Source organism: Coffea arabica, chromosome 1c, assembly GCF_036785885.1.
Source record: "Coffea arabica cultivar ET-39 chromosome 1c, Coffea Arabica ET-39 HiFi, whole genome shotgun sequence".
NCBI lineage: Eukaryota > Viridiplantae > Streptophyta > Magnoliopsida > Gentianales > Rubiaceae > Coffea > Coffea arabica.
Window position 1 is genome coordinate 46,705,947 of NC_092310.1, and position 11,168 is coordinate 46,717,114.

The 11,168-nt window shown below is 33.9% G+C and overlaps 3 protein-coding genes across 3 annotated transcripts; all 3 read left to right on the forward strand.

Annotated features, from left to right (window-relative positions):
- The first annotated feature begins 237 nt into the window (after positions 1-237).
- LOC113740747 (hyoscyamine 6-dioxygenase-like) lies at positions 238-2,242 on the forward strand. The gene is made up of 4 exons (XM_072048737.1): positions 238-457; positions 590-846; positions 1,093-1,399; positions 1,848-2,242. Exons 1-4 carry the CDS (start codon positions 263-265, stop codon positions 2,094-2,096), a joined length of 1,008 nt encoding a protein of 335 aa, XP_071904838.1. The 5' UTR covers positions 238-262; the 3' UTR covers positions 2,097-2,242.
- Positions 2,243-3,514: 1,272 nt separating this feature from the next.
- Positions 3,515-4,642, forward strand: LOC140003960 (hyoscyamine 6-dioxygenase-like). The gene is made up of 3 exons (XM_072046687.1): positions 3,515-3,746; positions 3,837-4,087; positions 4,351-4,642. Exons 1-3 carry the CDS (start codon positions 3,549-3,551, stop codon positions 4,640-4,642), a joined length of 741 nt encoding a protein of 246 aa, XP_071902788.1. The 5' UTR covers positions 3,515-3,548.
- A 4,621-nt stretch (positions 4,643-9,263) lies between these two features.
- LOC140005670 (hyoscyamine 6-dioxygenase-like) lies at positions 9,264-9,897 on the forward strand. The gene is made up of 2 exons (XM_072046698.1): positions 9,264-9,407; positions 9,718-9,897. The coding sequence occupies exons 1-2, from the start codon at positions 9,264-9,266 to the stop codon at positions 9,895-9,897; spliced, it is 324 nt and encodes a 107-aa protein (XP_071902799.1).
- Positions 9,898-11,168: the final 1,271 nt, after the last annotated feature.

The following is an 11,168-nucleotide window of genomic DNA, read 5'->3' on the forward strand; positions in this document are numbered from 1 at the left end:
AATATGTGAAGAATATGAGAATGTTTAACATGTAGATAAGTAACTTATTAACTGGATTTATCCGCCATTGGTGATTAATTCATCATTATCTTTAGTCATATATATCAAGCTCATTGGTCTGTTGACTGATAATTTTTTTTCCTTGCTGACAAATAACTGGGAAACAGTCAAGTTGTTTTTTGGCTACATAAGACAGTCTTAATCCATGACATGCATCACCAAAACGTAGTTTGCCAAATTAAGTTTCGTTGAGAGGAAAAACATGGCATCCCTACTTTCAAGTTGGTCTTCCAATCTTAAATCCTTGCCTGAAAGTTATGCTGTGCCAGAGGACAAAAGGCCAGGAAAGCTTGCTCCAATAAGCAGGGATATACCAGTAATTGATCTAGGTGAAGCAGATCGAGCTGCTGTAGTTCAGAAAATCATAAAAGCTAGTCAAGAATTCGGATTATTCCAGGTACACGGTCACATTCGACATGTGTGTGTGTGTGTGTCTATGTGTGTATGTATTGTATATACGTATTTGCAAAATGATGTTTTCAGAAGTTGAACTTAATTGAATTTACGTATTATGAATATAATGAAACAGGTGATCAACCATGGAGTAACAGAGAAGTTGATGATTGATGCTATGGACGTGGGGAAAGAATTCTTTTCCATAGCTGTTGAGGAGAAAATGAAGCTGACTGCTAGCGCTGGTGATACACAAAATGGATGGGAGCTTTATACAGGTGCTGGAAAATATAGCACCCAAGATTTCGACTACTGGAAAGACTCTTTGCTACATCCGTGTCATCCTCTTGAGAGTTGCATCAAATCTTGGCCTGATAAGCCAGCAAGATACCGGTATATATGTACAATCCTTGTTTCCTGTAGTTCATCTGATTCTCGAGTTTTTGCAAAAATTATTATAGAATCTTTGTTACAGTTATATGCCCTCGCTTTTTTTTTTTTTTAAAAACTAAATCAGAGTTGTTTCTTAATTTTTTTGTAGAAGGTCATTTTATTCCATCTAACTTCTTTGTCTCTGTAAAAACACTAATATGTAATTTCTAAATTTCTTTGGCTGAATAAGAAAGTTTTATTCTGCAGAGAGGTTATGGTACCATATATAGTTGAAGTGAGAGAATTGGGCAAGAGAGTTCTGGAACTGATCTACGAAGGATTAGGATTTACTGAGGATAACTTTGATAATTATGACTTATTCTTGATGATCCACAATTATCCAGAATGCCCAGATCCCAGTTCAGCTTTGGGAGCAGCTGGACACTATGATGGGAACCTAATAACTTTCCTTCAGCAAGATGTTTATGGGCTACAACTATTCAAGGATGGCGAGTGGCTTGGGGCTGAGCCTCTTCCAAATGCATTCGTGATAAATATAGGTTTCGCCCTTGAGGTATACCTCCATCTTTATTGCAAAAGAATACGCATATATGGATTTCTTGCCCATTTTCCCAACTAATTGAGGACCTTTATTAGAACTGTTTGATTGTTTGTCTTCAGCATCTAAAAATGCTAGCCCAAGGTATTATTCACTTTGAGAGTTATTGTTCTTGATACTTGAGCAAGTAAAAGTTAAAGGGGACAATTAAACAATAATAATATTCAAGAGATGCCTGTTGGAAATTATCCTGTAAAATTTCATGAAAGTATGATTCTCCAAGTTTGTCCAACTGATGAATTGATTTAGTCCTACATATCCTTATCCTGAGAAGAATGACTGGATTTGAAAAAACACTAGCAAATGGAAATCTGAAGCTACGGTTTTCATCGGACAGAATTGGACGAATAGAAGCTATATATGAACATTAATTTGACTCTGTCTTCCTCATGTTTTGTCGCAGGTAATCAGCAATGGAAAGCTAAAAAGCGCCTTTCATCGAGTAGTTACAAATTCAGATCGTTTTAGGACATCATTTGCCAACTTTTTTAATCTTCCGTTTGAGAGGATTATTGAACCTGCAAAATCAGTTGTCAGTCCAAGCAATCCGCCGGTATACAGAAGGTTCTTATTCAAAGAGTATATGGAAGTTCTAATGAGCAAGAATTCTGACACCAATCCAACAGTTGACTATTTCAAAATCAAGAACTAAACCAACAAATAATGTTGTCTTGGATTATATGCCCCCCCCCCCCCCCCCCAACCTATTGGAATATTGATGATTTACCTAAAGCTATAGTTTCGGCAGAACTTGTCAACTAAAACAAATTCTCTACTGTATTTATAAAGAATGCTGGATCTCGTTGGCATTGTATAATGTGCAGTATAAAACTATATAATTGGTGGAAAATAAGTTCGAGTTACTCAATTGATATTTGAATGTGTTTTTAGCAGTAACTGCATCTTTCCCTTGAACACAAATCAGTCCCTGAGCTTAGAATTCTAACCTTTTGATCTACACCACCTCATATTACCTAGTGCTGAATCAATACTAGTCTTCAGCTTAAAGAAGTTATCAAGATTACGAAGGCAAAGTAGATTTCCTAAAACTCAATGCGAGGCACGAAACATATGAATTTCCTGATTGGCTCAAATACAACAGAGAGAGTTCTGATCAATTTAAAAATATAGTGTATTGCGAACAGATGAAGCTTGCAGCCATTAAATTGCAAAACAGTCATTTATACTTTGAAATTCTTGTTCAAAACGTACCCTACAAAGTAGAGATTTTAAACAATATTGGGTTCAAAAAAAATTGTATAGTATAACATTGACATCATTGTTGACTAGACGTTATGATGATAAATCGAAAAAAAGGTATAAGTTGGCTATTGGCCAGCAGCCAACATCAAAGAAGTTAAAATTCTTCTAAAGCCATATATTATAACGTTGTCCTTCATAACAGGACACAAGATGGTCAAGAATAGCAATCATATATGTGTACAAACAATTGATCTTCTCACAAAGATAAGACAAAAGGAAAAGAGGATTTTTTTTAAAAAAAAATTTAGGTATACTCCAAATTAAGACCGAGGCAGGAATCGGTGAAAGTCAAACTGAGCTTCATAATAAAATTTTTAAGGATAACATGAAATTTATAATATAATTGGAGTAAGGTAATGTTGTCATCTCTTGTACTAATGTCTTTTTTTTGTTTTTTATTTTTTATTTTTGGGGAGTCGGTAAGTGAAGCTATGTTCAAAGCAAGTGTACTCTATGTCAAGTTTAACTATACAACTGGAGAAAACTTATAGGGATTGCTGCAAAATACTTAAAATGAGACCAATTTCAAGGATGTGTATCATGTTTGTTTGTTAAATATACACAAACTGATTTCCTTTGGCAAGACTCATAAATTTATGCAAAGATGCAAAGTGGTTAATTTGTAATCTAAATCTAAACCAATTAATTTGATGACTTATTCTAATTGATTACAAGGAAAGTAATGAATGTTTTTTGGTCCTTGTTGTTCATGTAGGTAAGACTATTGTTGAACTTTCTTTTGGCTGGTGCTGGATAAGCACAAGCATTTTTGGCTATTTAAGACCTGCTGATCCACCAAACTTTATCAGTGCAAGTGTGTAACTGTTCTCTGAGAGAAAACATGGCAAACCTTCTTTCTAGTTGGTCTTCCGACCCGGATTCCTTGCCGGAAAAATACATTGTACCTGAAGAGAAAAGGCCAGGAGCATTGCTTGCTCCAGTAAGCAAGGACATACCAGCGATTGATCTCAGTGAGGGAGATCGAGCCAGTATAATTCAGAAAATAATGAAAGCTAGTCAAGAGTTTGGCTTTTTTCAGGTTTCTATCCGACATTAACATTTTCGAAACGTGAACTTGTGATTGTACTTGAAACCTTCCTAACTGGTATGATGTATGATTATGAAACAGGTGATCAACCATGGAGTGTCGGAAAAGTTGATGATTGATGCTGTGAATGTGGGAAAAGAATTCTTTTCCATGCCTGCTGAGGAAATGGAGAATTTTGCTGCTAAGGATTCGCGAAAGGGATGCAAAGTTTACACAGGTTCTGGAAATTATGGATCTCATGATTTCGGATTGTGGAGGGATACTCTGCAACACCCTTGCCATCCACTTGAGAAATGGACTAATATTTTTCCTGATAAGCCAGCAGGATACCGGTACACAATTAATCATGATATCCTTTTCTTCTGTTGAATATTCGCCCAGATAAGATATTTCATGACAAGAAATCCTATTTTTGTTAATATTAAAAAATACAGTTTTGTAAGTCATTATCTTCTATAGATGAGGAAAATGTATGTGTTATATTGATCAAGAAGGCCATTTCCTGGCTTCTTTTATCTCCTTTCATTTACAGACAATTTTAACTGGTTTTACTTTATTTTTCTGGACAAAATGGATTAAGTTTTCAATTTTGCAGGGGGACCATAGGTCCATATACAGTTGAGGTGAGAAAGCTGGGTATCAGAATTCTGGACATGATCTGTGAAGGACTAGGATTGACCGAGGAAAATTATGACTACCATGATTTGCTCCTGATGATTCACAACTACCCGGCATGTCCAGATCCTAGCTCAGCCTTGGGAGTTTCTGGACACCGTGATGCTAACCTCATAACCATAATTCAGCAGGATATTTATGGTCTGCAACTATTTAAGGATGGCCAATGGATTGGTGTGGAACCTCTTCCAAATGCTTTTGCATCCCTATAAGTTTTTCAATGGAGGTATATATACAAGTTTCCTGACCTATATCTGTATCCAAGTAATCTCTTTTATTCCTAGCTGGTGGAAAGCTCGGATGACAATTTTCTTGATTCATCTGTAAGAAATGAAAGGAGAAAAGACTAAAGGAAAAATGTACAAATGATTGGAGCTGTAAAGACATAGAATTAACTTAAAACTACACTTTTATGATGATACAAATTACATTACTAATATCTGCGAAATAAGACTATATATGAATCATGAGTCTTTTGTAGGTAATTAGCAAATGGAAAGCTAAGAAGCGCAGTGCATCGAGTGGTTACAAATTCAGCTTGTTCTAGGACATCACTTGTAAACTTTTTCAATTGTCCTTCTGATAGGTTGATTGAACCTGTAAAGTCACTTGTTAGTCCAAGCGATCCCCCAGCATTCAGAGCATTCCATATGAAGGAGTATCTAATCTTGAGGTCCTTTTCGGCAACAACTCAGACAGCGAAGTGACAGCTGAATACTTCAAAATCAAAAGCCAAGCCAGCAAATGATACTACTGTTGCCTTGTGAGTTTTAATCTATATAGCTTTCTGCTTCTTGGAATAGAAAAACTATCTTACTTTGTTGTACTTAAAAAAACATTATCTGTGCAGTCTTTATGTATCTGATTTCATATCAACTGAACTTCAGGCATGAATTCAATTAATCAATATATTTATGGATAGGGATAATTTTGAAAACCTCCCCTGAGGTTTGGGCTATAACTATTTAAAAACCTTCAACTTTCAGAAATGTCACATACCTTCTTTATCAGTGAGATGGGATCCGTAATCACCTAAAAATGTTTGGATTGACAAACCACCTTTTTTAGTTTAACAATTATTTAGGCAAAAGCATACGGAAGAGAAAAACCAAAATCGCTGCAATAGAATGGCTATTTTAGCAAATTTTTTTGCACTTAGACCATCTGCTTATTTAGTCTTTTTATGGCAACAATATATCAAATTATCCTTGCTATTCTAATAATTGTTTAGGCAAAGAAAATCTAGAAGAAAAAAATCTGATAAAAACAATGGTTGTTCTAACAGTTAGTTGCACTTAGCTTCCTCCCTCCGGATTTCTTTCTCCTCCAGTGCCAACTTCATATTAAATAATTCGTACTATTCTAAAATTTATGCAGGCAAAAAAAAAAAAAGGAAGATAAAATACCAAAATTCATAAGAATTGATATTCTACCAACTAATTTCATATCAAAAAAGTGATTTCATATTGTAGCACTAAAAGTTTGGTTTTCTTAATTTTCTCTGGTCATTATTTATTGTGCTGTAAGTTTTTTGCTTTTGTTAATTATTTTAATTGTTAATGTCAACTACAAACTCCGGTGGTAATTTAGTTGTTGGTTATAGGGGTGGGTACCCGCCACCATTTGGCTGACCCGACCCGCACCTTGCGGGTCAGCCATTTTCTGACCCTTACCCGCCCTGAATATCAGCGGGTACCCGTTATAAGGTACCCGTTGAGATAGGATCGGATCAGCGGGTACCCGTCCCGCCCCGTTTATCATTTAATTTTTTTTAAAAAATGATTTATACCAATTTAATTTTATATTTTACACATTCATCTAAATTTAATAATTTTTTTTTCTAAAAAAAGGTTTCCCACCAAGAAACAAACATATGAAGAGAATATAAGATAAAGGGAAAAAAATTAAAAAATTCAAAATCAATAAAAGTTTGAAATAAGTAGCACAATTTTTAATATATATGTTCCACATTAATTAAACTTTTTTCTATAAAATATAAGATCATAACCTTTACAAATGAATCTTGTAAATAAACTATAGTTTCTCATATTTGTAATGCTATTTGTTCAATAAAATTACTTATTTAGTTCTAACTTATTATTTTATAGTGTGTGTATAAAAATAAAAATAAAAATAAAAAAATATATATATGCTGGGCGGATCAGGTACCCGCGGGTTTTTAATTATGTGACCCTAACCCGCACCGCATCTTAGCGGATACCCGACCCTTTTTTGACCCGATCAAATAATAAAAATCGGATATCCTAATTTTCGGATCGGATCGGATCGGATATGACGGGTTTTTTGCCCACCCCTAGTTGGTTATAGTTAGTTTCTTGTATTACAAAACATGTATAACCTAGAAATTAAAAATACTTAGCTATGAATATCGAACTTAAGAGCTTGTTTGTGATCAGTTGATAATAGCGATATAGTGACTAATAAATGATAAAGAAGAACCGCGGAAAAATAAAAAGAAAAAAAATGAGAGAGAGAGAGAGAGAGAGAGTACAAGACAAAAAGAGAGGGAAAAAAAAAGGAAAAATAATTTGACTCACATAGCTTCATCTATGTCTCACTTTATCTATGAGTTCGCACCAGTTTACACTGTGAAAAGTGATATCAGATGTCAAATATTGTCAATAAGCAGAATGGTTTTATTTATGACTTACATTTTTTTTTTTTTTTTCTGACGGAGTGGGTGTCCGGGTTAATTCTTACGAGATCCGACTAATCCCACTCCGGCCTGGAAGGAGAGGCCCTATCCCCCGAACACGATAACCACAGGACTCGAACCCTTACCGATACTGGACATCAACTTTTAAGGAGACTTGCTGAAACCAACCGAATTGTCCATAAAGAGCAGACAATTTGGTGGAAGGCAAGGGTTTAACCCCTGACCTCCCACCTCACCAGGAGAGGTGGTGGCCAAGCTCGATGGTTTATTTATTTATGACTTGCATGATTCACGAGTTCACACCATTTCAGAAAAAATGACATGACTTTATTTATAACTGACACAATTTATGAGTTCACGCCACTTCAGAAAAAATGACATGGTTTCATTAATAACTCGTATTATCTATGAGTTCACACCATTGTACACTGTAAAATATGACATCAGGTAATGCCAACAAGTACACTAAAAAAAAATTGACGTGACTTCAATTATGACTCAAATAATCCATGAGTTCACACCACATCACATCTTAATAAGTGACAAATGATGCCGCGTAAAGCATGGTCCGCGCTAGAATTTGCCTCACCACTGACTGCTATATTAAGGGTCCTTACTAGAGTCGGCGAAAAAGCCCAACACCCAACGATCCGTCCATTAATTTTAAAGGATGGATTGGGTCAATTGGGTTATGAGTTTTGTTGGATTGAGTAAGAACAATCCAACTTATTCATCGGACGGGTTGAATTTTTTATTTGGATATCCAATACCCAACTTGTTTAAAAGTAATTCAAAATAATAAATACAATATTCAATACGCATATCCTCAACTATTTGTATTTGGACATGTATTAATAATGCATTGATTAATTTGTATTCAAAATTCTTATATATATATATATTTTCAATCAATTTTTTTTAACTTTTATTTAAAAGAAAAAAGTGCCCAAGATGACCAGGATGACAATTGACAGCCACCATCTTTATTTTCTTTTAAATCATGTCTCCACCCGATTTATTGGTCTGAAGATAATTATTCAGTTCTTTCCCTCTCTTCTTTTTCTCCCCTGATAATTTTTTTTAAAAAAAAATCCACAATACTTTTTGATTGCTGTTTAACAAAAAATTACAATTGATCCGCAGATAGTGAAACAAATTCTAACATAAATTTTAAGTACTAAATTGACAATTTGTTAAAAGGCATTTAACTCTTAAAACTGATTTATAAGTCGTGATTAATACAATCATTCTAGAACACGAGCATTTACTTATTACAAGGCACATGGACTCTATATGTTGAACAGGGCTCAAATAAAGAGAATACCTAATACTAATACTAGAACACCGTTTCACATACGTAGTCCAAAAGCATTTTCTTCGAATCTAGCTATTCTGACTGATACAGAATTTTTGGTCTTGATATCTAATGCACAAACTTTGCAAGCCGAAATTTTCGTTTCAAGAGTACTCTAATTGTTGATGCTAATAATGTTATTATACTTATAATCATTAGAGTCCAATGAATTAAGGAAAGCCAGCTTCTGCTTCTGCTAGTTGCAAAGTGCACCTTAATTAATTGGTTGTCAATTATTTGCTAGACTCAAAACAATCTGGAATTTCAAATTCAAATTTTACACAGTTGTCATTCATCCAACGTTGATAGTGCATACACTATCAGTGTAGGAAAGATTAATTTTTACTTTTATTATATGCTACAAACAGATATAGTAGTAGTATTACTTTTCTCGATCAAGTGTTATAATCTTAAGTAATCACAAGATTCCTGATTTTTTAAATTTTTTTAGTATAAGAAGTGAGTGTGTGTTTGTGTGCATGAAAATACATTTATGTATGTGAAAATGTGTTTATATGTGTGAAATTTTTTTTTTGTGTGTTAAAATGTATGTGAAAAAGTTTATGTATTAAAATGTATTAATTAATATGTTGGGTCATATTTGGGTCATGGGTTTGAGACAACCCAATATGACCCAATCCAAAATCAATCCAATCTAAAGTTGAACGGATTGGGTATAACCCATTTAAATAAAAACCTAATATTAACCCGCCCAACACGCCCAATTGCCAGGTATAGTCCTTACCTACATGCACAAGCTACATTTGTACTCTGTGTTTCTGGACGGTGAACCACAAAAATTATGGCATCACCTGCCTCAAGTTGGTCTTCCACCGCGGGATCCTTGCCTGCTAAATATGTTGCCCCTGCAGAAGAAAGGCCAGGGGCTTTTCCTATTCCAATAAGCAATGAAATACCAGTAATTGATCTTGGAATGCAAATGAGCGTACTGATTTATTACAACAAATTATGAAAGCAAAGCAAGTCAAGAATTTGGGCTATTTCAGTCATGTCTTCTTACCAACTCGAGTTTGAATCTCTCCTGGAACATCTGTCTATTGCATAGGCTTGCGTAATGCATCTTACCTCTCCGTATAATTGGCGGGGGTTTACCCAGTGCACACTCTTGGATAGCGGCTGCGGGTTTTTTTATCAACAAAAAAAATTTTTAATTTTTTGGTAGTATGTAGTATACTATTTTGAAAAAAATTAGGAATTATAAGTATGAATTGGGTTGTATGGCATCTGTGAAATAGGTGATCAACCATGGAGTACCAAGGGAATTAATGATTGAAGCTATAAATATGGGCAAAGAGTTCTTTGGTATGTCCATTGACGAAAAAGCTATCTTCTGCAAGAATTCTGCTAAAACTGGAAAAGAGGGGTATAGAATGTACACAAGTTCTCCTTCTCTAACTGGAAATGATTTTGAATAGTGGAGAGATACTATGCATCACCATCTTCATGCTCTCGAAAGCTGCATCAATTTTTGGCCTTACAGCCTTCAAGATACATGTAACCTTAATTATGTTTTCCTTGGGGTTCGTGGAGTTAAAAAAATTTTAATCATCATATTTCTCATTTTTTTAAACCTTTAGATGAATAATATTGGGCTTCAAAATCATTAATAATAGAATAATTTAATTCAGAAAAATTGTAAAATATTTTGATATTAATCACATAAATTCGAAAAGTATCAGAACTGATGCCCTTGAAATATCAAATCCAACTAACCTATCAGTATTGACGTCCATAGTAAATCCATAGCGTCACATAAATCTAAGAAAGTTTTTTAGTCAAACTTATTAATTTGCAGTATATTTGAATAATCAGTTAACAAAATTTAATCTATTTCCATAGTGGATGAATTACTAAAATTGGTCTTCTATGCATCTGTGTGCATAGTTATGAACATACAAGTATACATATTTACGCATATTTATGAACTAAAATACACAATTAATTATAGAAAAACATTTAGAAATGTAATTTAAATAATATAAATTTTATCCATGATAAGTTGCAAAACAAGCCTATACAACTTTAAGTATAAGAATAAAAATATGTTTTAAATAAAATATTTTATTTTACTTAATTGGTTAAACCAAAACCAAAATTCAAAGTTACCATTAAATAAAATCACCAAATTGTAATATTAAATAATCTACTCTAATTGTACGGTTAAATATGTAACATGTGTTATGTGTGTAATGTTTAAATCAACATTCATATAAGAAAATAGTTGAAGGCGAAACTGTAATATATATTCATATTTTCGTCCTTCATTAAGAATTATTCAAATTTCAAATCTCCTTCCCTTTATTTGAAAAAAAAAAAAAAATAGAGGTTAGGACCTTTCCACAAAAGCAATGACAAAAAGACTTCCTTTGAGAAGGCGAATTTCACACTCATATGTACTTTGGAGTTGACATGAAAGTATATAAAATTTTTGATGAGGCAAACAATTCTACTTATAAATGATATTATTGAAAACCTTCATAATATTAGGGGAGAAAAACATAAATTTGTATTGGGGAGATGCCTCTCTCTGTCCCCTTAAGTCCGTCCTTGCACAAAAGTTGTTTCTAGTGAAATGATGGACTAAAGTCACTAAACACTGCAACTCCATGTCCCAGTGATGAAGAATCCCATCTATGGATCAGATATAAAGCAAGAGCCCTTTTCCAATTGAAGAAACTTTACACCC

Bases quoted from the DNA above. Each gene is read 5' to 3' on its own strand.
- LOC113740747 (XM_072048737.1), top strand. From the start codon at position 263: ATGGCATCCCTACTTTCAAGTTGGTCTTCCAATCTTAAATCCTTGCCT. The intron at 458-589 runs GTACACGGTCAC...ATAATGAAACAG, and splicing joins AAGAATTCGGATTATTCCAG to GTGATCAACCATGGAGTAAC. The intron at 847-1,092 runs GTATATATGTAC...TTTATTCTGCAG, and splicing joins GATAAGCCAGCAAGATACCG to AGAGGTTATGGTACCATATA.
- LOC140003960 (XM_072046687.1), top strand. From the start codon at position 3,549: ATGGCAAACCTTCTTTCTAGTTGGTCTTCCGACCCGGATTCCTTGCCG. The intron at 3,747-3,836 runs GTTTCTATCCGA...ATTATGAAACAG, and splicing joins AAGAGTTTGGCTTTTTTCAG to GTGATCAACCATGGAGTGTC. The intron at 4,088-4,350 runs GTACACAATTAA...TCAATTTTGCAG, and splicing joins GATAAGCCAGCAGGATACCG to GGGGACCATAGGTCCATATA.
- LOC140005670 (XM_072046698.1), top strand. From the start codon at position 9,264: ATGGCATCACCTGCCTCAAGTTGGTCTTCCACCGCGGGATCCTTGCCT. The intron at 9,408-9,717 runs GTACTGATTTAT...TCTGTGAAATAG, and splicing joins ATCTTGGAATGCAAATGAGC to GTGATCAACCATGGAGTACC.